Source organism: Uranotaenia lowii, chromosome 3 (assembly GCF_029784155.1).
Source record: "Uranotaenia lowii strain MFRU-FL chromosome 3, ASM2978415v1, whole genome shotgun sequence".
Lineage (NCBI taxonomy): Eukaryota > Metazoa > Arthropoda > Insecta > Diptera > Culicidae > Uranotaenia > Uranotaenia lowii.
Genome location: NC_073693.1, coordinates 88,743,023 through 88,770,484, shown reverse-complemented (window position 1 = coordinate 88,770,484; position 27,462 = coordinate 88,743,023). Strand labels below are relative to the sequence as shown.

At 36.9% G+C, this 27,462-nt stretch overlaps 2 protein-coding genes across 6 annotated transcripts in view; both read left to right on the top strand.

Annotated features, from left to right (window-relative positions):
• LOC129755111 (phospholipid scramblase 1) overlaps positions 1-23,084 on the top strand; it is a 31,335-nt gene extending 8,251 nt beyond the window's left edge. For 3 of the 5 annotated variants that reach the window (XM_055751441.1, XM_055751442.1, XM_055751443.1), the window contains 3 exons: positions 21,476-21,966; positions 22,037-22,195; positions 22,257-23,084. In XM_055751441.1, the coding sequence (XP_055607416.1) occupies positions 21,476-21,966; positions 22,037-22,195; positions 22,257-22,316 (710 nt within the window). In that variant the 3' untranslated portion in view covers positions 22,317-23,084. Of the gene's footprint in view, positions 1-6,826; positions 7,479-7,547; positions 7,685-21,475; positions 21,967-22,036; positions 22,196-22,256 lie in introns of those variants that run through there. The other 2 variants (XM_055751445.1, XM_055751444.1) reach the window with 2 other exon arrangements.
• Positions 23,085-23,337: 253 nt separating this feature from the next.
• LOC129750679 (odorant receptor 63a-like) overlaps positions 23,338-27,462 on the top strand; it is a 43,342-nt gene continuing 39,217 nt past the window's right edge. Inside the window, exon 1 of the mRNA XM_055745680.1 lies at positions 23,338-23,524. The gene's annotated coding sequence lies outside the window, so the exon portion shown is untranslated. The remainder of the gene's footprint in view (positions 23,525-27,462) is intronic.

Sequence of the window (27,462 nt, the reverse complement as noted above, 5' to 3'; positions counted from 1 at the left end):
TTTTGTTATTGAAATGACTTTTGAAAATAATTAAAAATCTTTAGAGAAGTTTCTGCACTGTTTTTTACAAAAACTCAAATCAAAATCATTGAATCAATTGATGAGCTTTAAATAGAATCAGGTTTTTTTACCTTTTCTGCTGTGATGTCGAAAATACTTGTAATGACATTTTTCCATAATCAGTTATCTATCAATGATTGATTTTACTAGTAATAAACTCTTTATCACCAAAATTAAATGTTTTCGGCCGAATTTGACAAAATTTCTTGTTTAGGACATTATTTACCAAATCAATAATTAAAAAAAAATAAGCACCAAAATGGTTATAGTGAAACATGTTTATTGAAAAAACTCTTCCTGAAATGTTTTTAAAAACTAATCTTTTTTATTTCCATATTGTTTTTTCAATCTTCAAATAAATTTACCGAATTTTATTGTACAGTTTTTTTTTCAATTTTCTAATCATCTTGCCGAATTTTTTTTAATCAAATTTTTTAAATTTTTAAGACATATTTTAAAATATTGTTTCCTTGTTTTTAAATTCTGAATTTTCGTGTTCTTCAACCATAAGCCTTTAACTCCCAATTTTTAATAATAAAACATAATTTCAACCTTCTGTTCTTTCAGGACCCAATATTTTAATCAAAAGAGACAAAATACTCAGAGCTTGTAATTTAAAGCCTTAAAACCTGCGATTGAAAATTTCAAAACTTTTTATTAATATTTTTTATATGAAATCATATTTTTTTGATCGATCATGATTTTTAAATTAATCTAAAAAGTTTGAAAAATTGTTATTTAGAACAATTTTTTGATCAAATTTAAAAAATACAGCGGAATTTCTCACTAAACTTCCAGTTGAAAATGAGGAAAAGAATTCCAAATTTAGATGAATAAAAATTAACAATTATTATCATTTTCCTAACATCTATTCATGGTAAGTTTTGTACAAGATTGGACATTTATTTTAGAATTCAGATTTTTTTAATTTTAAATTTGCTAAGAAATAATTTTTAAACTAATTTATTTCTTACTTTCTTGACTTATGGAAAATTTGAAACATTCATTGTAATATGTTTCCAAAATTTTGTTTGTCAGTCTTTTTTTTAGTTTGTGTGTTGAACATGAGTGACAAACGGTGTAAGAAAACCCTTTCCTTTTCAATTTTATATTTTTGGAATTGTTATTATTTTTATCAAAATTTGAAACAGAATGGGGGGGGGGGGGGGGGTAGGCTTAATAGCGGCACGTTATCCAAACATACGGGAAAGTTGTGCCATACGGGAAATTTTGAAACCAAATAAGACCCCCCCCCCCCCCTTCCATGGAGGGGTCACATTTTTTGTACTTCATAGTTACTTTTTTCGTTGTACATAGTCACAATTTGGTCACTAAAGTCACTACTTTTTCATTGTCAAACCGCTACCAGCCCTGATAACGTCAATATCGCAAAAACAGCGAACAGTTAATATGGACGACCTCTTTGGCCGACCCTTTACACGAAATTTGACACCTGAAATCAATTGCTCATCTCTGAAAACATTCATGTTCAAATTTTCAACACAATTCGACAAAAGTAACGTCGATATCACGAAAACAATATTTGTCTTGTATGGACGACCCTCTTCTGAAGGGGTCATCCGAAAATCTGAAAACATTTTTCATCATTCCTGGTCCTAATGAGCATCCATGCCAAATTTCAGCCCTCTAGCTCTTAACCCTCATCCGCATTAGAGTGTCATTTTGACACTATTTCAAGTTTGAATGCTTGTAACTTTTTTCAGAAGCTTCAAAAAATCAAAATTTCTTGGGGGACCCTAAATGAAAGTTCTTTAATTTTGCATCTTTACTTTATTTATGGACGAACCCTGGAAGCCTGGACAAAAAAACTCCCTTTTCCGACTTAGAGTGTCATTTTGACACTCCAAAAGTAAAATACATTTAAGTCGTTTGAATTATTATGAACTTCATATACAACTTATATCAATAGAAACCTTGTAATGTCAGTAAAATATATTTAGAACATTATATATAGCTAAAGCTTCTAGTTTTCTCGATATTCAGTATGAAAGAAAAAAAATCCGAAAAAACATGCCTCAGGAAAACTGCTGTAGTTCATATATAACACGTCCAAAAAAATATTTGCTTTATATATATGAAAGCTGAAGTTAATGTCTACATCATGGAACAAAGAAATATTTTTAAAATTTTTTTTAATGAAATGGTCACGAAAAGTTCAAAAAAGTGGTCTGAAAAACCTTTTTTTCATTCGATTGCCAGTAAATACTGTTTGCGCGATGGTAGAGTTTTTTAAAAAATATGACTACAAAATCTATTCTATTATTATTATTTATTACAAATCAACGGAACACATATTGGTCCAAATGATGACTTAAAATTAATATAAAAAGAGTACTAAGTCTAAATACAGGGTTCTCAATACACTTAAAACTTTAGTACGGAAAACATCTCTCGAAACGTCGAAATCGAAGTGCTCAGAAAAACGGTTGAATGTTTTCATTACACCGATGATAGCGCTATTAGCTCCATAATTGTTCGAACGAATGGGAACATACAATCGAAGATCTTGATTTCTAAGTCCACGGGGTCGCACACTTAAGGCAGAAACACAATACAGCGTCGGTCGTCGCGTCACGTCAGCGGTCAACGCTGTCGATAAGTACTAAAACGCGGACGCGACGCACCCGACGATTTTTGCATCACAATCCAGCGTCAAGAGACATCTTAGATGTCTCTTGACGCTGAATTGTGATGCAAAAATCGTCGGGTGCGTCGCGTCCGCGTTTTAGTACTTATCGACAGCGTTGACCGCTGACGTGACGCGACGACCGACGCTGTATTGTGTTTCTGCCTTTAGAGGAATGGCTTCTAGGAGCGTGGGGCAGCCAATTCGCGATGTCAAGAGATCGGCGACGAAGGAAGCTCATGTTGCGTTTCTGAGGGCTTGAAGAGTATCAATGTCTATGAGACGGCATCGATGTTCATAGCTTGGCAAGTGAAACGGGTCTTGCCAAGGCAGGTGTCTAAGGGCGAATCGCAGGAAGCGCCGTTGTATAGCCTCGATCCGTTCGGCCCCATTCTGGTAGTAGGGACACCAAACAGCTGATGCATATTCAAGGATAGAGCGAACAATACTGCAATACAAACTTTTCAGGCAATACATATCCTTGAAGTCCTTTGACACTCGAAATAAGAATCCAAGACTTCTCGAGGCTTTGTCGACAACGTAGTTTGTGTGTGTCCTGAATTCCAGCTTCCGGTCTAGAATTACACCCAGATCATTGATGTGTTCTACGCGTGCGATTGGCTCATCTCCGAGGAAGTACTGCGAAGTTACTGCGATTCAAAGGCAAGAGGTTGCGTTGATTGCGTTGCGAAGAGGTTAAATTGATTTTGTAGGAAATCAATATCGTTCTGGCCGTTGATGTTGTAAAATAGTTTTAGGTCATCAGCATAGCATAGCTTTGGGCCGTCGAGGAGTGAAAGCGCGTCGTTGAAGTAAATAGATTAAGAAGATAATCGGCCCTAAATGGCTTCCCTGAGGCACACCAGAAGAAGCAAAGAATTGTCTGGAGAAAGAGTCCTCCGAGCGAACTGTTAATTTACGTCCTGATAAATAGCTCCGGAACCAGTCAAGAAGAGTTCCACAGAAACCCAGGCGTTCGAGCTTTCCAATGGCAATATCGTGGTTGACTTTGTCGAATGCCGCAGACAAATCGGTGTAAATAGCGTCGGTTGAGACTTCGCAGCAAAACTTTCATGCACGTGAGAAGTAAACGTCAGAAGGTTAGTTGTCGTGGAGCGCTTGGGAAAGAATCCGTGTTGATCGTCGGAAAAAATATTCTTACAGGACAAGAAAATCGGATCCAAGACCACCAATTCGAATAGTTTGGCTACTGCGCATAACGCCGAGATTCCCCGGTAGTTGTTGACATTTCTCCTATTACCTTTTTTATACACCGGAAACATGTAAGCCTCCTTCCATAGTGAGGGGAAGATGGCTCTTTCAAGCGAAGCTTGGAAAATAAGCCTAACAGGAGTCAGCAAAACAGGCATGAAACGTTTGATAAAAGTAGCAGGTATTCCGTCCGGACCCGTAGAGAAAGAATTTTTGAGCTTAGCTGCTGCTTTTGAGATGACTGCATCCTCAACCACAATGTTGTTTATAGAGAAGCCCAGTGGCGCAATATTCCTGACTGCACTATCCAGATGTTCAGGGGATGTCGATGCTGTATTATAGATAGACGAGAATTTATCCGCAAAGAGATCACAGATTCCACGATCAGAGTTCGCCGTATTGTCATCCAGAAACATTTGGTTTGGCAGACCAGGTTCGTTCCGCTGACTTTTAACATGTTTCCAGAACGATTTAGGTCTGGACTTGAGATCACGCTGAACTCGAGCTAGATAGTTTTGGTGACAACGTTTGCTGACTTTTTTGTAAACAGAATTTAGTCTACGATAAATGTCCTTAGTATAGGAGGATCTTGATTTGTTAAAATTTCTAAGGGCACATTTCTTTGCCGTCTTTAGTCGTCGTAGTTCAGTCGTGAACCAAGGAGTCCGTATATTCTTTTCAGTAGTATGTTTTGGCACGTGACAATCGATAACGTAACTCAAGATGTGCGAAAAAGTTTTGGCCGCAGCGTTGGGATTAGATAAGTCGAGCTCAGATTCCCAATCGATGGAAACCAGGGTACGAGAAATCTCGTCAAAATTGGCGTTCTTGAAGTCAAGATAGAAGGGTGCTAATTTTGCGACAGGAGCAAGTCTAGTGACATCGAGCGAAACCAATAAAGCAGGATGATGGTGTACGCTGGCAAAGCAGAGATCCAACATACGACCGTTTTCGTTTGTCACGCTATTAATCTGCCGCAAGGTAGCTGTACTCAAGGAGTCATGACGTTCGATAGGGTTGAAAAAGTTGAGCGTACTGGATCCGGATAGACTATAGAGAAAGTTACTATAGTTGGAGCACCACTTCAAACCGGGCAAATTGAAATCACCAAACACTATAATGTCATCTATCATCTTCCGGTGCACTGAGAGAGCTAACTTTAGATAAGTAGCGCGAAAAAGACTCAGCTATGGGAACATCTCTCGTGCGGTCAGGAGGCAGATACAGTACGCAGGCATAAAGTTTACGGTCACCAAGATCAATGCGGATCAATACAAGTTTCAGATCACTCCAGACACGCATCATTATTTCTTCTTTCAGCTTGGCTCTCTGCCCGAATCACCAACCACCGTACCTACTCGGAGAGCAAACAAACAGCTTCTGCTTGACGTGCTGCTTGTGGTTCTAGAAATTCAGGAATGATTTTACGTTTCTAATTTTCATATTTTTGTGAAATCTCACAGCGTAAATTGTAGCACCTCATTAGAATGTAAATTAAATGTGCATTCCAATGAATATACTTTTGATTGGTCCAAACAAAGTAAAAGCACTGAAAATCCGGGTACAACCTGACGGTGGACCACAAAAACATATGAAATTTCAATTTGTAAAAAAATCGCGCAAAGTAGTCAACTTTGAAAAATTCCAGTAAATTCAATTTTTGTTGCATCAAAAATTTAAAGACAACAAAATGTTAGAATTAGAATAGATTTTGTAGTCATATTTTTTCAAAAACTCTACCATCGCTCAAACAGTTTTTACTAGCAATCGAATGAAAAGTAGGTTTTTTAGACCACTTTTTTGAACTTTTTTTGACCCTTTCTTTAAAAAAATTTAAAAAAATATTTCTTGGCTCCATGATGTAGACATTAACTTTAGCTTTCATATGCATAAGGCAAATATTTTTTTGGACGTGTAACGTATAAACTACAGCAGCAGTTTTCCTGAGGCATGTTTTTTCGGATTTTTTTCTTGCATGCTGAATAATGAAAAAACAGTTGCTTAAGGTATATATATAATGTTCTAAACATATTTTACTGACATTACAAGGTTTCTATAGATATAAGTTTTGTTTAGATCGGTTGAACACGCCAAAAGTTATAACGATTTAAGCTTGTAGTGTCAAATTGACACTCCTAGTGCTGATTAGGGTAGCGAAATCTAATGCGGATGAGGGTTAAGAACAACTTTGTCGAAATCTATGAACTAGTATCTCCTCAGACAGTTGAGTTTTTTTTTCATTGAATGCAGCTTAATTAAACCTCCTTCATAATCTTCTAAGGATTTATATTTCGATGTTGGTTCAAAGTGTACATTTTTAAAAATTATTTCATTCAATTTTATCGATTTGATAATCTTGAAGTCTAATGTTCAGCTGTATGATATCGAAATCATTACTCTGCCGGAACACAGATTGTACTTGCCTACCTATCGAAGCGTGAAACGCTTGTCTGCCGACTATACAGGCTTATCAAACCAAAAACAAAAAACCAATCTCTACGTTATCCAAAAGAACCGATTCGCTCGTTTTTTCTTGTGTAAATCCAGCTTCAGTCTTGAGGGTGCGAGACTAGAAATAAGATTTGCCTAGGTCTTGAATGTTTATTTTCTCAATTCAACTGTCCCAATTCAACGGCATTGTGGCCCTACCACTTAGCGACCATTATCATGAAATTTACCGCTAGTTAGTCCAATTACATTCATCATCGGATACGGTCACGTAGATAAGAGTTATCTAAGTCCCATACATTTCGGCCGCCCCTGCCTGGTATCAGCTCTAGTTGTTTGTTTGGTTTTGAAAATCTGTACGATCCGTGTCATCGTCGTCGGTTAATAAAGAGGAAGTGTTTCAGTGCTTCGGTTTGAAGTACCAACCATACTAGATTAGATTTCGTTAGAAGAGGATGGCAGCGGAAAGGTCCATGTACTTTGGTTGATAATCGGAATGGGGTTACATGATCGGATGCATCCCGAAGTGACCATCAGAAGAAGGCAAGGAATCATAGAATTATCAGCGCAGCTGAGCTGAACTAGCTTTACGTTACAAAGTGCAGGCGCATAGTGTCCAGTTCAATTACCAGACTGAGATACAGATTTAGTCAAGTGGATCAGATTGTCCCGCATCATCATCGTGACAGAGTTGAAGTCCGGCGACCAGGGCAGTTACTGAGCTGATCCGTCGTTGGAATTGAATTAGTTGTGATCCTCCGCTGGTCCATTCTAGTCGTTCAGCGAAGTAAATTCCGAAAGCAAGAATGAAATTAAGTGACTCTAGAACGGAGGCTAATCCCTTCGCGAGTTGCGTTTCGATTCTGACACTCTGCCCGGATGAATCCCCAGATCCGAGCCGGGACTCAAAGGGTTCCTCCAAGTCGTCGCGTAAGCGCTGTCGCTTCCAAACCGTGCTAGTGCAATACGTGGAGCAGAAGGTGCTGGAAATCGGGCGTCATGTTCGTACGCGAGGATCCCTCCGTGGGCTGTTCCGGATGGTGCCCAGACTGCGGAAATCGAAGCCCAAGGCCCGAGGCTACGAGCACCTGATAACGGACGAGGAGAAAAGGTTCGCACTCTTCGCATACGACTATATTATCAATGCCAGCAACTCAGTGACGGGGATGTGTTTTTGTATATTTTCTTAGTAAATGTTTGTTTTAACTAAATCTTTACTCTCGGTCTCGGTGAGCTGGATAGTCTTGAATCGGTTTGAAGCAAATGTAGACGGGAGTGTTTCTACGGAAGAAATGCAGTGGCAGTTATAGGTCATGTGTAAGTCTCTCTCAATTTGCCAGGCCACAGCTGATCTTAAGCTTTAATTGAAATAAATTAAGCGTCGGATTGCGTGGCTCGTGTTAGGGGAAGTTCATTACTCAAAACGATGTTCCAAAATGGTTACGGGTCTACAATATTCTGCCGTAAGTAATTTAAACCGCATTAAAAGCAAATCCTCATAAGAAACAGAGTATGGCCTTGGTGGTTCGAGATAAGATATCATAGGAAAACATTAAATGGAACATTATATCCAAAGAAAGATTGTATAATTGTAACCATCATCAGACTCTGGTCATCGATCAAGTTTATCCTGATCCTTAACTTGATTCTGATTTTGAGCCTAATCCTGATCCTAATCTTGCTCCATGATCATTGCCAATCATGATCCGGAAACTGATTCTGTTTCTGACTCTGATCGCGATCTGGGGGCTGATGACGATTGTTTGAAGGATGCGAAGCAGGAGCCTGCCTTCTGCTAGGAGCTTGCATCCGGACGGATTTATATTCTATGGAAAAAATGAATCAAACTTAATTACATAAATTTCTGGCAGAATGGATTTGCCGTTCTTGAAAACTTACTTCGTCGCAGAACGATAGGTTGCCTTGAACTCAGTGCCGGATTAAGCCATCGGGGGACCAGGGGCATTTTTTCTCGGATGGCCCCTATGATTCTTTTTTTTTCAAATGCTATCCCAGAGAATACATAACATTTTAAACATGTAAAAGAACTGGAGATCAGTTCAGTATATTGTCGCTGAATCCTCAAACCGGAGTTTTCGTCAACGACAGAAACGGTGACTTCACTGACGACATTTTGTGCTGACCAGACACCTACCAAACATCTTCCAAGTGTAGAAACCAAACAAAAGAAAGGTTTGCCGATTGCCGAGGTGTTTGTATGATGAATTTTTCATCGTTGCTAGTTGGCAAGGTTGCCAATCACCAACACGAAAACTTCGGATTTCAACTGCATTGACAATACTGTCTTCAAATAGCAATGTTGTCTGCGAAGAAGATGGTCAATTAATATCGTGCGAGCATTGCGGAAGAGTTTAGAAATTTCTCAAAAATAAAAGCTCTGATTTAAGCTGCAAAATGCAAAATTGAATTCTCAATTTATTTTTATATCCTTATCACCAACTAAATTTTTCTGATTTAAAATAATTACCGAATCGATATTTTAAATGTTTTTCATTTCATCATTAATCGTCTCGTTTGTGCTTCATCGAGAAATATTCACCTAATGACAATTGGGATGTATCATTAAGATTTAAAACATAGAAAACAAAGTTTAATAAAACAAAATAAACAAAATAATTAAATTCAAATTCCATGGAGATACAGATATGAGTTTAAAAATTCAAAAATTGAATGAAGTTATATTCAGAACCAAAATTCAGTGTCTCAAATCTAAATCAAAATTTCAAATCAAATTTTGAGAAACAAAATATGAATTAAATAAAAACAGTGATTTAAAGCTACAATCAGAGGAAAGCAGAAATTGCATCGAATATGTATTTCATTTTTATATCTTTGAAACACCAAAAAAGCGTTTTCATGGGATATTCATGAATATGATTTTCATCAGATAAAAAAAATTGTTATCAAATTGGTAATCTAAATTCGACAAAAGTTGCATTCGATGCCCCCAAAACCAGTATAACTGAAAAAACGATCGATTTAAAAAAAATTAAAATAAAGATTTAATGTCGAAAACACAGAAACAGTTATCATTGAAAAAAGTCAGATAAGAAATCCAAATGAGTTTAGTACCTAAGACAAAGATCCTGAGTTCTCAAAATTCAGAAAAACCATGAAACTAAACTTCAGTAACTGAAGAAATAACACAAGACTTGAAAATCTCAATGAATTGAATCTGGAAAAAGAAAAGATTAAAAACATAAAAATATGTATGTTAAGAGAATCACTTAATGAGATTAGCAACTCAACTATGAGATCGTTTTTTATGATAATTTGAAAATGATATGCTGAATTCATGGTAGGTATTTACTTCATTAGATGTTATAACTTTGGTTGAATCAGTTGAAAATGTTTCAATACGAATTCAAGTCTAAGACAGAAATTGGGATGGAAATTCGATAAAGAAACTCAGCAATGTTGATTGGTCCAATTTAACGCTAAACATACCGGCACTCTGTATATACCTACCTATTTTTACCGCCGGGGGTCAAATGACCCCTAACACCTTTTCCGCAAAAACTCTCTTTTTTCTTAACCGATTTTTACAAAATTTATATTTTCGGAAAGCTTGTAACGTGATTCAAATATAGTTCTTATACAATATTGAGCTACAAACATCGATTTTAAAGTTCTTCGAAGTCTAAGAAAAAAAATCCGAAAAACATGCTCCGAGGCAAAGACTGTAAGTCTGTTAATAAGAGTTTTAAGAAAAATTCACTTAGTGCCTGAAAAAGCTGAAGTTAAAAGCTATATGTTGCGCATATGGAAATATTTTTTTTTTAAATTTTATGACCATGGCCACCAAAAGTGTAGCAAAGTGGTATATAAACGTAGGTACTTTTTAAAGAATCAACCGCCAAAACTGTCCTAGTCACAGTAGAAATTTATTGAAAAGTGTATTAGAAAGTTGACGTAACTTGTGACATTTTGGCATCTTTAGATTTCTAAAACACGAAATACAGAATTCTTGAAGGTTATTTAAAGGAAGCTATTTTTAGTAAGTTTTATCAATCTGCATTTTCTGCGACTATTCTTTCACCTAAATTTTGCTTTGCACAGGATTTTGCATATATTAACGCTAGATTTGGGCAATAAAACTATATGCACAAGAAAGGCCGTTTCATACTGGTTCTCGTGATGTAATTATATTGGCGGTGCAATGCTTTAGAAAATTATGATAAATATTTTTCTGAAAGTAAAACCAGAATATTTGCGCTAATGCTTTTTGTTTTTTTCGTTTCCTTTCACCCGTCTTCGAATTGATACACCCGTGTGCGAAAGAAAATTAAAATTGATAAAAATGTATAAAAACAGCTACATTTGAATAGCCGTCAAATATTCTGTGTTTAATTTTTTTGTGAATCTAAATATGCCAAAATGTTATAAATTACGCCAACTTTCCAGTTCACTTTAAAAAAAAAATATTGTTACTGGAACGGCTTTGGCGGTTGATTTATTAAAAAGTACAGTTTTTACACCAATTTTTTACATTTTTTGTGGCCATGATCATACAAAAATTTTAATTTTTTTTCCTACATATGCAACATATAGCTTCTAACTTCAGCTTTTTCAGGCACTAAGTGAATTTTTCTTCGAGCACTTATTAACAGACTTACGGTTTTTTCCCGAAGCATGTTTTTTCGGACTTTTTTTCTTAGACTTCGAATAACTTTAAAATCGATGTTTGTAGCTCAATATTGTGTGTAAATTATATTTGAGTCACGTTACAAGCTTTCCAAAAATGTAAATTTTGTAAAAATCGGTTAAGAAACAAGAGAGTTTTCGCGGAAAAGGTGTTAGGGGTCATTTGACCCCCGGCGGTATAAATAGGTACATCACATACGTATTTCGAAACCTACGAACTTAAAAAACAAATATTTTTATGAAAAATTACGTGCATTTTGAAAATAAAAATAGTCATGAAGAAAAATTTGCGAAAAAACAATTTTTAAAGGAGTTACAGTTATTTGAAGTTCAAAAAATGTCATTTGACCTCCTCCGGTACAAAAAGTGTTAAGCAACTACAGATTTTTTTTATAGTTTTTATTTTCAAAAATAGGGAGAGAAAAGGGTTAAGAGTTTATAACCCAAGTTAATTTCAATAATAATGATTGAAAAGTTAAAATAATACCCGGTATTAACCCGGATACTGCTCAAGTAAAATTCCGAAATGTTTATCATATTGCTTCTATGTTCTCTCTTAGCACTGTGAGACAGTTTTGGCGAAATTAGCTGCTATTTTAGTGCAGTAACCATTACTTCACGTACTGTTAAGTTAACGTAATAATTAACATTATTATTGTGCAAGACGTTTATATGTAATGAACATGAAAAGATGTTTTTCTTTATTTTACCTGTTATGCATAGAATATCCTGATTGACATGTTTCGATAAAAAAAACAATGAAAATTTGAGGTGTTTTTTTTCTCATATTCTCCTTTATTTTTTTTGTCCAGCTTTTGGGTTGAAAATTTTGGAAATCAATACCAAGATTTTGATATTCTCAGCCCGAATAATGCGGGAGAACTCCTTCACTGCTTACTCTAGGGGGCCCCTTTGACTTATGTAAGAGAAAAACTATTCTAGATATTATTTTCTAGTTGTTATATTTCAAGTTTTCATTCTGTTTTTCTAGTTTTTAATTCTTTTCGTTGATTTGTAAAAATTAAAGTAGTATGATTAAAGTAATGTTAAAACTTTTTTCACGCGGAGGGGCCCCTTAGCCGGGGGCCTGGGGCAATTTCGTGCCAAATTTGAGCCAGATCGGACCATTTCGATTAAACTTAAAAAAGTTCTTAAGCATGATATTCACCACTGTTAATGAGGCGTTAAAATGTACGACCACCCCAACCGGAACACTCAATTTGAAATGTATGCCATTTCGTCAAATCATATCTGATTTAGATTGTTTTTGTTGCGTTAGATTGTAAAATGTCAGATTTTTTTCAAATATTTGGTTGTGGATAATATTCAGGTGACAATTCGGGGAGTGGGCCAGAGGGGAGAATTAAATTACTAGATCCTCATTTCTTATTTTCATCATATTTTCAAGTTAAAATTACCCTCCAGAAACCCGTTTTCGCTGAAAAATTGTCATACGCTAAGTGTGATGATTATAAACAATTTTGCTAAACGAAAAACATCATCATTGAGGATAAATTTTTGGCCGTTTTTTCTTAAGGGGGTTAAGGAACATGACTTTTTCCGGTTGTCATGCATGCCAAACTTCAACCATTTTTTCCTTAATTTGGAAACATTTTAGATAGACTCAAGGCTACATTACGTTATAGTTCTTTTTAAAATTGTTTCACATAACTGAAATTACTCCAATCCATAATGGTTGATTTTTTAAATCAATCCAGAATGTTGTCGATCTGGTGAATGGAACATCGAAGATCGCAAAATACATGGACCAAGGGTTTCTAATGCTGCCAAAACGTTATTATTCAAAAAAACAGTTCGATTTACAGATTTCTTTCGTTTCTAAGATTCTTCTAGCGATAGCTTTTTTTTACCAAGAATGAAGGTTTACCTAATCGTTTTTTTGGCTGTTGATTGAAAAAAGTGTTTTATTCGGGTAAGAGTAAATAGCGATAGTAAACTCCCATTTTTTTTCAATAAGTTTATTTATTTTTATGTTATGACTTATGAGTTACCTTGATACCTCGAGTCCAAAAAGATATATTTTTTTTCTGAATAGATGTTGATCATTGCTTATTTAAAAATTAGAAAATGGCGCCTTTTTAAAAATAAAAAAAAATGACGCCTTTAAATATGCATTGACTGTGAACTGTGAAATGAAAACTAATATGGCCAAAAAAGGCAATGGAACTTTTATCTTCAGATTTTCATGATTTTTGCCAAAGCTAAGGGGCACTCTGAATAAAGGACAATTCTAGCGTAACATTTCAAAAGGGCGAAACTGCCAAATGTAAATAAATCGAGTTAACGATCATTCCGGATGTACGCGGTTGCACTTTAACTAATAAACTCGGCTACATCATAAAATCACTTAAAACTTTTACAAAAAATTGATAAAATTTAGTTGGGCGAAACTTCCTTTTGATGCATTTTCGTTGGAACGTGAAGCTACGCCTATTCAAAATGGGATTAATTTTTCTATTCGTGTAGGACCAATAGGCGTAACTGAGTTGATCGTGTGTGACAAAACGGCCTAACTAGTTTTTGCGCGTAGCACCTAAGGGCGAAACTTCAAAACCAAAACAAAAACGGCCAACCAATTGTGCGAAACTGGTAGGAGTAACTGAAAACAAAAACAAAAAAAGCTAGAAAAATCTCTGAACTTTAGTAAAAAAAGCTGAAGTTCTTGTTCTTCTCATTTCTTGATTTTGTTGAACTAAAAGTGGTTGATTGTTTAAATAGGATTTGATAAATGTTCCGAAATTTCAAACGCGTTTTTCTCGTTTCGAGCTAACTGCTAGTTTCACCCTTATGAAATGTTACGCTAGAATTTGTTGAGTCCCACGGAAACGCTTTTAGTTCCTCTACGAGTTCATCTTACGTTCTAACTTCCAGAGCATATAAACTTGAAATTACGCGCTGCCGGAAAAAGCAAAATACGGCGATCTAAGAAATTAAAAAAAAAATTTGATGAAAATGAGAAAATGGGATCAAGTATCCCCATCTGCTGCTTGAATATTTTTAGACTTTTTATCATTGCAGTCCTTCAGTGATACAATTTTTTTCTTGGATATTATCATGCGCCAATTATTTGTTATTATCTTTTTTTATTCGAAATCAGCTACAGGTAATCTGGTAAAACATTTTGACTCAATTTTTCAATATTCAGAAACAATGAAATAAACAGTTATTTAATCAGTCAATATTTGCGGCCAGGAAAACGCACGCAAACTTTCGGGTCATTTTGACCCGAACCAAGGAATATTTAAATAAGGTAGTGCCGAGAGCCAAATTGGATTTTTTTGTGGCGTCACGAAAACGTTGGTAAATATTGAAAATTTATACGAGAATGGCAGTTAAAGAAAAACACGTTTTAAAACGAAAATGAGTTTCGATTTCATTTTTATTGTGTTGCACGGCCTCTAATTGATCTAAAGTTTTGCAAGTTTCAGTTGGGTGAATCCACCATTTTCTTTAACTTCAATAGTCAATATTTTATAGAAAAATCACTAGAAAACCCAACTTTTTTTAGTAGGTACGGATCTTGAATAACAAGAATCCTTCTATAATAAGATGCTTACAAGTAGATAATTTCCAGTAGATTCACTGAGCTATCAACGAAAAACACAAGTTTCCATGTTAATATCAAGATTTTTTGTGATTGTGACTCCGCAATCTTTTTCTTTATTACGGGTGGTAAATCCTTTTTACGGATTGCATTCCAAGGCACAGCGATTCACCGCGTCCCCCCAGTTTGCTACTCTGGGTCCATGGGCGCAATTGGACGACTCATGACACAATGCTAAGGAACACTGTACCCCCTACGCCATAAAGTCCACCTGGGGCCACTGACCTTTGTTCCCACCTCGAACTGTTTGACACACTATACATCAATAGTGGGAGGTCAGTTCGCGTCAATGCGCTCCAAGGCAATACTCGTTTCCGAGTCCTCTGTCAGCAATACCTCATTCTAACACAACTCGAAGCGCAACCCCTCCTCTGGCGAGTTAGGACCCGACATCTCATCGTGTTGAAAGAGGTCCCCATTTAGTGCAACTACTAACTTTGTGGATCTAGTCCAGGAAGTCCAGAAACACAAAGCGAGTTGTCGACGACACTTTCTCGGTTCGAACACGCGGGTCAGGAGGCAAGCCTCCTAAGCCATGTGTAGGACTCAGACTCCTATAGTGTTAACTTAAGTCACCACTCAGCGCGACTACTCAATTTTCAAGTCGGGTGCTTTACTGTAGAATGCCCTCATCAGGTCGCAATCGTGGTTCGGGCGCATCAATTCCCGAAACGCGTGTCGAACCCTGACACCTCCGGCATAAAACTGTGCCTCACTGGCACCGACGTGTAAAAAACGTCTCTAAGTGATTGGCCCACCATTGGCCACCACTTTGCGCATCTACTCGTTTTTGAGTCGGGTCTTTACCCACCGAAACGCAAACGAGTTGGCGATCGCTCTCCCTCCGGTCAGGGCCATGACCCCCCGAACGCGTGTTGGACTCCACCCTCACACCCAAGTACTGGTACCTAAGTACCCGGGTGCACCACTTCTTCCGCGCGGGTTTGGCAGACCCGTCGACGGCCTCTAGTGGGTTCAGTGGTAAATAGTTCTCTTGGTCGTACACCTGCAATACGCCGGACTTGCAGACACCTTTTCGCCCCGGACCAAGAGGAGATGGACACATTCTAGTTCCAACCGTCGAGCGAGAAACACGTTTTTCAGAGCGACTGTTGTAATAGATATATCGTTTATCTAGTCTCGTGAGTGTTTTTATATTTGTGCTGAGTGAAAGTTTATAAAAAAAGACTAAGAAGTGGTCGGAGTAATGGGAGACGATTCCGGCGGGGGCCCATCCTACGGGACAGGTTCCCGGTTTTGGGCGTTAGGAGACGACGCGGATTCAGACCAATTCACCAACGTTGCGTGGAAAAGGAAACGTGGAAATAAACGGCCCGTAACTCGAGATGCTACAAGCGACCATGTGTTCCAAAAGCAACTGAAATTCGACCCAAAAGACAATGGCGGTCGATTCTTGATCGTTACCCGAACGGACGAAAAAAAGGACATGACGGAGTTAAACCCCTTTTGGATTTAAAAATGTATCGACAACATTTCCAAAGGAATCCAAATCTCTCGATTTAAGCAAGGTACGTTATTGCTTAAAACCCTCAACCGACAGCAAGCTGAAAAAGTTCTAAAGGCTACAACGTTCTGTGAAGGTGTCAATATTAAAGTAACGGAACACGAGTCAATGAACATCATCAAAGGTACCATTTTCTGCCCTGACCTTAACAAAATGAAGGACGAAGAGATTTTGGAATGGTTGGTTGACTCCAATGTGAAAGAGGTAAAAAGAATTCAACGAGAAAACAGTAGTGGCAAGTTAGAAGATACTGGTTCATTTATTTTGACCTTCAACCTAAGTTATCTTCCTCGCACTATTGACTGCGGATTCTACAACTGTACAGTTCGCATGTATGTGCCAAATCCCATGCGCTGTACTGTGTGTCTGCGTTTCGGACACAAAAAAGATAGCTGCAAGAGTAACAGAATTTGCGCTGCCTGTGCAGATCTGTTTCACGATAAAACTCCATGCCAACATCCCACCACGTGTGTTAACTGTCGAGGAGAGCACAACGCGCTTTCTCGAGCATGTCCGATCTACCAAGATGAACTTGAGATACAGTCCATCAGGGTAACCGATCGTGTGACGATGCGTGAAGCCAGAAATAAGCGACGCCAGCAGGTCCCCCTCTCAGCACTCACAGCTCCATTCCAGCGTAGTTTCGCAGCTGTAGCAAGGAACCCACCACGACGAGAAGAGAGAACGAAAACCGACGCGAGCCAACAACGACCGGAAACACCAAATGAACAGCACGTGAATACACAGGTAACTCAACAGCCCAATGAAACAAGCGGTAACTCAACCAACGAAGATGATCGTCTACATCCGGTAGATCATCATTCTCTGAGAGAGAATGTCCCACCCAGAGCTGAGAAAGCTTTGGTCCCACTCCCACCCACCTTTGAAGAGAACAAAATAAAAACGACGAGCGAATCTCCCGATCCAGTCTCCTGTCAGTTTGATCAAGGTAACTTACAACAGATAACAAATAAGTTAATTGAACGAGAAAAGAACGAATCTATGAGTATCAGTGAAAATTTATGTACAGTTTCCCAAGCTTTAAAAGCTTCAATTATGATTGAATGTTTGGAAGAATTAGAAGAAAACAATGTTTAAACTCTAGACTATGCTGAGGAATATGATAGACTTTTAGGCTATATCCTTCGCGATCTTACAGTGGAACCCTAACGGTTTTTATCAGCATATAGAAGAACTAAAATTACTAGTCTCAAAATACGATCCATCCATAGTCTGTATACAGGAATCTCATTTCAAACAAACCCACACACCATCTTTCAAAAATTATAAAATGTTTTATTCAGTAGACTCTGTTCAGGCTAGGGCCTCAGGCGGTGTAGCCATATGCGTGAAAGAGGGCTTTCACGTTCAAGAACTAAACTTGTCGACAAATCTACAAGCAATCGCAGTTAAGGTATTCTATCCATTAGAATTTACGATTTGTAACCTATATTTGCCACCTAACCTCAATTTTTCGAAAACCGACATTGTAAACCTTTTGAATCAACTACCAAATCCGTTTTTAGTAACTACAGACAGTAATGCTCACAACGTATGCTGGGGATGCAATGATGACAATGCTAAAGGGAAACTCTTGATGGAAATATTCGACGAACTAGATCTGAATTGCATGAATGATGGCTCGGCCACACACTAGGGTATAGCTCACAATTCTTATTCTGCGATTGATTTGACTTTTGGATCACCAATTCTGTCAACAACTTTTTCGTGGAAGGTACATGACGACCTTTGTTCCAGTGATCATTTCCCGATTATTATCAATCATCTAAGTAGATCAGTTAACTTTACCAAACGACCTCGTTGGATTACTCAATCAGCAGATTGGGAATCTTTCCAACATCTGGTCACAGTGAACCTTGATCACATGTCAAAAAATGATCCTCTAACCCAAGAAGAAAGTTTCACTAAAGCAGTTGTAGATGCAGCTCAGCAAACTATACCGCGGTCATCATCTATCGTTAAAAAATTCAAGCCTCCATGGTGGAACTCTGAAGTTGCTGAATGCATTAAAAATCGGAAAAAGGCGCTAAAGAAATTTTCATCTCAGATAAATGACGAGAACCTTGTCGCTTACAAATTAGCAAAAGCAAAGGCACGTAGGATTACCAGGCAACGTTCTAGACAATGTTGGCAAGAATTTGTTTCAACAGTGAATCTATCAACAACTAATAGCAATATTTGGAACCAAATCCGGGCTATGCAAGGAAAAACTCAATCTAACATAATACCCTCCTTAAAAGTTGGAACTAACCTTTACACTACTAGTGAAGACATAGCTGAGGAGTTGGGAAAACATTTGAATATACATCAAGTTCATCGAACTATCCACACGATTTTTTAAGGTTTAAAATTTCAAAAGAATCAGATACTTTAGATTTCGAAGAACAGCAGACAAGCGTTATCAATTATCCATTCACAATGATAGAGATGCGAATTGCATTAGCCAGTTGCAAAGGGTCTCCTACAGGATCAGATCAAATACATTACCACATGCTACAAAACCTTCCTCCAGATGGAGTGATTGAATTATTATCTTTGTTCAATACCATATGGTCGAGTCGTACTTTCCCCGAAAGATGGGGAGAATCAATCATAATTCCGATACTTAAACCCGGCAAAAATCCTCTGAATCCTTCCAGCTACCGACCTATTGCTTTAACGTCATGCCTGTGCAAAGTACTTGAAAAAATGGTAAACCGTCGACTCCTCTGGTATTTAGAAACAAATAATTTACTTGATCCATCTCAATCCGCATTTCGAAAGTTTAGAAACACAATGGATAATTTAGTTGCTTTAGAATCATCTATTCAAGAAGCTTTCAGCAAACAAGAACACCTGATATGTATTTTCTTTGATCTTGAGAAGGCTTATGACATGACTTGGAAATTTCAAATTATTGAAAAATTGTCCTCTTTTGGCATAAAAGGAAATATGCTACATTTCGTTCACAACTTTTTGCGTTCCAGATCATTTAGAGTTTTTATTGGAAATTGTGCTTCTCGATCTTTCATTCAAGAAAACGGCATTCCCCAGGGATCAGTGATTAGTGTCACTTTGTTTCTCCTTGCAATGGATTCCCTGAAATGTTTCGTTCCACCAACTGTCAAGAGTTTCAAATTTGCAGACGACACAATAGCTTTTGCATCTGGAAAAAGTTTGAGTTATATACAGGAAAAATTACAATACCTATTAAATTCATTCGAAGAGTGGTGTCGCCAAACTGGATTTCGTTTCTCTGCTTGTAAGACGAAAGTTGTTCATTTCTGTCAGAAAAGAAACTGTACTAGTAATCCACGACTAACGCTTTATGCTACTGAATTGGAGTATGTTAATTGTCAAAAATTTTTGGGAATGCATTTTGATCGTCGTCTAAACTGGAACTCTCATCTAACACAATTGAGGAAGCACACAGAAAATTCTATTAGAATCATTAGAACACTCTCTCATACGACTTGGGGATCAAATAGAGCAACATTATTAACACTGTTCAAATCGAACATCCGATCAAAATTGGACTATGGTAGCGTACTATATTGCACAGGTAGAGATGGAATGCTTAAACGAATTAATGCCATACAACATCAAGGAATTCGGCTTTCCACTGGAGCTTTTAGAACGAGCCCTATTGAAAGCATTCATGTGGACTCCGGAGTAATACCTTTGAAATATCGAAGAGATATTCAAACTATGACAACTGTAACGAAACTATATTCTCTTGAAAATCATTCTCTACATAAACATCTTATGAAAATTATGGAAACATCTTCGGAAGATGACGAGCACCTCAATAAGTTTAAATCCTTCTTCAGGCGGAGCTATGATTGTTTAAGTAAATATGGACTCATTTTGAGGCAACCTATGATCAGAAGTTGGTTATCTCACCCTCCTTGGACAAGGTCAGCTCTACAATTCAATAAAACTCTCACAAAAATGAATAAATCCAGAACTCCTACAGAAGCATTTATATCGGAATTTCTTAGAATTAAATCGAAACACTCGAACTACAAAATATTGTATACGGATGGTTCCAAATCCGCAGAATGCGTAGGATTTGCTATATACAATGAAGACCAACAAATATCTAAACGTATTACCTCTGAAAACTCTATTTTCACTGCCGAGCTTTTAGCCATCCGAGAAGCTATTGAAACATGCATTGATGAAGAATCTCATTATCAATTTTTGATCCTGACAGATTCCTTAAGTTCGATTCGCGCCCTACAAAACCCTTTTACTGACAATCCAATTGCACAGCAGATAATTATGATTGTCAAACAAAACCAGCTTAAGACTTTCAAACTCATGTGGATTCCAAGTCACATCGGCATTGAAGGGAACGAAATTGCTGATAGTTTAGCACGATCGGCTATCAATGAATGAATAACACCACTACCCCTCTCCACATATGATTATATTTCCTTGATTAAAGCAACTGTGAACGAGCATTGGCAAACTGAATGGAATGACTGTACGAGCAATAAATTACGAGAAGTCTGTAGTTCTATTCGGGAATGGAAAAGAATGAAGGCATTACCTAGAAAAAATTCGGTGGTATTGACGAGACTAAGAATAGGACACACGCGTTTAACCCATTCATATTTATTTGATAAAAGTGCTGCTCCAAGGTGTGATGATTGTCAGACATTTTTAACCATCAAACGTATTTTAACGGAATGTTCAAAATACTATGACCTCAGAACAAAATATGATATAACTCTTCACAGTTTAAGTAGTGAGGGAAACCATAAAAATGTAATCAAATTCATGAAAGAAACAGAACTTTATAATCTTGTATAAATTTAGGATGACTAGTCTCTAAGAAATTTTATATGTTAATCTTCTAGAAATTTAAATTTTGTTATCAAATTACTATTGAAAATAAAATGGTGCAGATAGCCTAGTGTGTGCTGAGCACCCCAACACAAACAAAAGAGGAGATGGAACTACCAGCCCAGAGCTAACTCCGCAGTCTGTAACGATACAAGAGCAGGGCTGCCTTGGAACTACCTTCTTTAAATATTCTCTGGACCCGAACAGCTTTATTACGGATTTTTTTTTTGAGGAAGCACTTCCGATGGTCACAGGAAGTTGTCTGGTACTACAAATAGTGTATTTTGTCATTCCCCAGTGATGTTTCTAAAATAAAATTTTTGGGTTTTTTTTATTTATGATTATTTGAGTGTTCGCTTCGGGTCTTATCGACCCGAACAACTTTAAGCTAAGCACTCATCTATAGCCTTTTTTTAAACTTTTATTGCTTTCAACCCCCCAGGTGGCTGGATGACTATTCCTCAAGGAATACCGAACTGTCCGCCCGGCTTGGAATACCTTACGTCCATTGACCAGCTGCTGGTGAAGCAGAAGGTCGAGCTGCTGGAGGCCTTCACCGGATTCGAAACGGCCAACAAGTACACCGTCAAGAATACGCTGGGCCAGAAGGTGTACTGGGCGGCCGAAGACACCGACTGCTGCACCCGGAACTGTTGCGGCCCGGCTCGGCCTTTCGATATGAAAATTTTAGACTTCTACCAGAACGAGGTCATGCACCTGAATCGACCACTTCGGTGCCAGTCCTGCTGTTTTCCCTGTTGTCTGCAGACGCTGGAGGTGTCAGCCCCACCGGGGAATGTCATCGGAACGGTCGAGCAGGACTGGTCCATTTTCACGCCACAGTTCAGCCTTAAGGACACGGCCGGCAATACGGTGCTGAAAATCGAGGGCCCCTGCTGTACATTTAGTATTTGTGGCGACGTAGAATTCAAGGTAACATTCTTTTTAAAAGGGGGTGTAAATTTCACGATTCATATTAAATATTGTAATTTTTAAATTTCAGGTCGTCACTACTAATGGGGACCAGGTGGGAAAAATCTCCAAACAATGGTCAGGGCTGGCACGCGAAGCCTTCACCGATGCCGATCACTTCGGTATTAACTTCCCGATGGATTTGGACGTGAGAATGAAGGCGACACTCTTGGGAGCTTTGTTCCTCATAGTAAGTGTCCTGTTGCATAGTTGACAGCCAAATTATTTCTAAACTCTTTCTCCCATTTCAGGATTACATGTTCTTCGAGAAGTCCGGAAACAACGAACGGGACCGCCCAGGAATGTTCTAAGGAAACACACACACAAACAAAAATGTCGGCCATTATGTACGTGCTGCACAATGAATCGTTCAATGTTGCTTTACTGTTAAGAACGCTTTCAAGAAAGTTGAGAAATCTTCAGGTTTAGGCAGTACACTGGATTCTCTTTCTAAACGATTGTTGTGTAAGTTTGCCCAGCTTGAACTGTTAATCGATCGTTTGCAAGCTTGTTGACCAATTCGTTCTCGAATTAATTGACCATCTAGAAATGATTTGGAAAAAGCGATAATCTCTAGAACCTATTTTGACATGTCTTGTTTCGAAAAAACCGTTCAATAATTCGTAAAAATCGTTTCAAAAACATTATCCAGTGTACTATACTTCGCTTTAGTTTTAAGAACGGTTACCCTCCAGAATGGACCGACCAAGTGTCTTTATGTAACAAAGTGTCAGAAGTCAGAAGTTTTACGACGTACTCTAGCAAAACACAAATCTCCACTACACACGCACACCTCCACACAAGTGTTCGACAATAAACCGGAAATTCATAGGTGGTTTAGCACAAACAGAATATAACAGAAACAAATCAACTCAACACTGACAAACGTACTTTGCTATGATACGTATTTTGCATTTTTATGGTTCAGATGACTTAACACAGTGAATTGCTTTAAAATAATACCTATTGACATTATAAGAAAACAGTAAATCTTCATATATATGTATCCAATTTCAGAATTTTGATGTTACCTCCTACTCTTGATATACATAAATATAAATATATACATTTGGCTTATACTTCCAATCTCGTTTAGTCTTTTAATATTTTTCTTCTTTTACCCATTTTGCACGGCATATCGTTTTGAAGATTTTGAAAACCTAAAAGAATTCTCTCTGTCTTTTTTCTTCCCGGTTAAATGGTTTTTTTTATTGTTTGATATTGTAGTATCGTCGTCACATTAACTTCCTGATACATTTCTTCTTCTTCTTCTTCTTCTTCTTCTTCTTCTTCTTCTTCTTACATCAACATGGCCAAAACATGTAGGCATCCTGGAAAATGGAAGACTTGCGTCTATCATTTTTCTTTTCAGCGTATTACCTGTTACATATTCCTATACATTGCAGATATTACTACGGCCAGGCCAACCATGTGATGAAAACCACGAAAGATACAGGATACAGGGGCGGAATGAAGCGTGGAGATCCATACCAAACGCTTCATATAATATTTTGAATATGTAAAGACCTAAATACCTTTGACACGCTTGATCATAATGTTCTCCTTGATAAACTAGAACGCTATGGAATCCGAGGCATTGCTAATGATCTCATCCGTAGCTACTTAATCGGTAGAAAACAATTTGTCTCTATTGAAGATGCGTTTAGTTCCTCAGAGATCCTTGAAGTTGGTGTCCCTCAAGGTAGCAACATCGGACCTCTTTTATTCCTACTATACATAAACGACATAAGCAAACTTCCACTTCATGGTTTACCACGTCTTTTTGCGCACGATACGGCTCTCTTTTACCCGGAAAAATGTCCACACACCATTATCAAAAATATGGAGGAAGATTTAGTGATCTTACAGCAATATTTTTCTGCCAAATTACTTACCCTCAATCTCACGAAAACTAAATACATGATTTTTCGTTCATCACGAAAAGAGATTCAACCACACAGGGATCCAAGTTTTTTAAATGATGTTGTTGAAAAAGTTGTTTATTTTAAATATCTTGGAATCCTACTAGACGAAAAAATAACCTGGCACCATCACATTGATAATCTGCAAAAAAAAAAATCATCTTTCAGTGGAATTATATGGAGAGTGAAAAACTTTGTACCGCGTCACGTCATTTTAAAATTTTACCACGCGTTTGTGCACTCTCGTTTAAATTATTTAGTAGCTGTCTGGGGTAGAGCAGCATTATCTTTGCTATTTCGGCTACGAGTATTACAAAACCGATGTTTAAAAATGATTTTTAATCTTCCCAGCTGGTACTCCTCCAAATTACTTTACTCTGACAGATCTCACAATATCTTACCGTTAGCGCAACTTTGTGATTTACAAACATGTCTTTTTGTCTTTGACAATTTAAATTCCTCTAATAATTTACAGAATTTGACGTTTACTACCGGTGTACGTTCTCATATCACTAGGCAAGCTAATCATCTTTCAAGGTGCAGATCGTTTACTAGCCTCGGGCAACGACGAATTTCTTTTATAGGTCCTACAAAGTATAACAACCTTCCAGAGCATATTAAAAACACCAATAGTCGGAACATTTTTAAGACCAAATGTATACAACATTTTAAAGAAATATTAGCTAATCCGCGACCAACAACTTAGCCAGCTTTTTATATATTTTCCTTAATCAATCCTAATTATAAGTTTTAATTTTTTTTTGCTTATAATTATATGTATTAGTATTAGTATTAGTATAAGTAGTTATTTAATTATTTAATTTAATTCCCTTTTTTTCTAAGTGGATCTCTTCAAAGGAAACTTTTTCCACTGAGATTCACTTTTAGTGTTATTTGTTTTGCTTAAAGTTACATTACCTCGCACATTAAATAAAAAAAATTGAGTTCTCGGAAAAAAAAAGAAAAGAAGAAAAAAAAAATACATTAAATGCTGTTAAGGAATTAGGAAATAACGATACTTACCAACTTTATACTCACCGCAATTAGAATATAGAATATTACATTTGGGTTTCTGTAGATCAGCTATTTTCACATTATAAAAATCGAGAAAGGATGACCTTAAAAACCGGTTAAACTCCCATCAAAAGAAAACAAAAACATTATAAAAATAGTAAGTTTCAAGCATGGATTATCCTTATAGTTTTCCCTTTATAGTTATAGTTATAGTTATAGTCCCTTTATATAGTTATAGTTTTCCCTTTAAAATAATTCTATTTATGAACGAAAGATTCAAATTCACTGGTTTTTCAATAATCCTAAAAAATATCTGAGCTTAGGAATTCAACAACATTCTCAAAGTTTAATGATCACTTAACTTTTTAACGCTAATTGGCGTATAAAATTGAACAACTTTCTATCGGAAACTGCACTTGAAAATGTCTGGTTGGGCGGATGTGTAATGTCACATCCTACAGAACATATTTTTACAAAGTTTTAAATATCCACTCACGAAAAATCTTGAGAGGACGTGTAAATGATTGACTTTCTGTGCACAAAATTTTCAAATCCGGTAGAATTCGACTCTGCTCAAAGTTTTTTTTAAATTACTTACTTTCATGACTTCTCAAATCCATTACTAATTAAATTTATGATGCTTGATCAACAACATTATAAAGTGAGAAATGTTGTAGAATGAAATAACAAAAAAAAGAGTTGTCTTAATATATGAGATCATCCTAATACAAGATAGATCGGAACGGGCTCACCGAGGCAGCAGGACTCTTTTGTTGGCCGATCTGGTAGCGCTTAATTTACCAAGTTTCAGTAACCATAACCAAATTTGAATAAAAACAGATAGGGGAGATGAGGGCATAACGAGCACCCAGGGCATAATGAGCACTACTATTTTCTACGAAAGTACGTATTTTCTTAAATAAATTTTCATGAGGATTTGTTTCGTACTTCCTATAGTATTAATTTATCACAAAAAAAGGAATCTCCTTATCATCTTTACAGAGATATTAAAAAAAACTAGCTTGGTTCTCAAGTTACGAAAATATTATAATTTTTGAGCACCACGAAATAAGCTCTTATGATCTTAAAATAACCTTGATCTATAATGTACGCACTGCAACATAATGTACTTATTGTTTCTCAATTTTTACCATCATAAAATTTTTGAATTTTCACTTTTATCAATTTTAAAACACGTTTTTACTTAAATTTGTTGATTAGGGGCATATAGAGCACCATATTATCGAGGCATAATGAGCCTTTCCTGCCGTAGAATCTAGCAGCGAATTAAAATTGATTTATAGCGCCACACCTTGACTAGTTTTCATCCGACGATTTAGCCTATTGGTAAGGTGTCGGAGAGGTTATCAAAAGACTAGCATTAGATTTCTTTTCGAGGTGATTTTTTTCCATTTACAATTCATGATCGATTTTTTTATTGTTACATTATACGGCTAGTAGCATCATCCTCCGAACAAAGCACATAATGTATGAGCGTGCGTGAATTGTTTGTATTCTACAAACAGACCTAGATTATTTTGTTATTGCTTTGTTTGATGAATCTACGACTCACCTGACTTCATCGAATTGAATTCGCTGCTAGATTCCCCGGCAGAAAACGCACATCTGGCCCTGATTAATGGTGCTCATACTGCTTCAGGGGGGGTTCTCATTATGCCTCCACAGTGGCTGGTTTTCAGCTTTTGGCAAAATTTTTTAAAATGCATTTTTCAACGTTTTCATCTAGTTTTTCACGTTTCAGCCTGTTAGGGAATAGGCTTTTCAAGTGTCTGAACACGAAACAATTATGTAACCTCCATATTATAGCTATTTTCTATGGTTAAATAACCGTTTTCCTTAAGGTGGCCATTATGCCCCCATCTCCCCTACACCTCTTGAGAACTTGTTTTGAAATCTATCTTTCTTTTTCACATGGTCCAATTTCGTATTTTTCAATTTTTCAAACAACGCTTCCATAGTCAAAAAATCTTTCGAGATAATTTTCACGGAGCTGTCATAAACACAACCGATCACTTTTATTTCTCATGGCCAACTCTCAAATTAACTTCCTGATACATTTCGTTGGTATTAATTGGTTCTACTTGAAAAAGTATTATATGAAAGTTTGCGAAAGTTTCAGAAGAATCTAAGCAGTCGAGAATATTCGGATACCTTTGGATGCCGCAGGTACAAATATTGCCTGGGGCCTTTGCATGTAATCCGATCATTTTCTAATCAATCGCTTACGATTTTCCGCTTTTTTCTCTTCGGTCCTATGATCAATCTGTATTTCTCGCGTGAGCTGTCATTACGTCGTATAAAACAAGAATTCCAGGCAGAAATGTCCAGGCTACAAATATTATAAATGGAAGGAAGTTGCGACTAGTTTATGTCAGTTTCTGTACTTTTTTCGTAATATCGTAATTTGTTTACATTTGGTTTCATACTACGTAATGAAAGTTCACGTGAGATTAATCTGGTTTATACTTCCTATATATATTGGCCTTCAATTAATATAAGC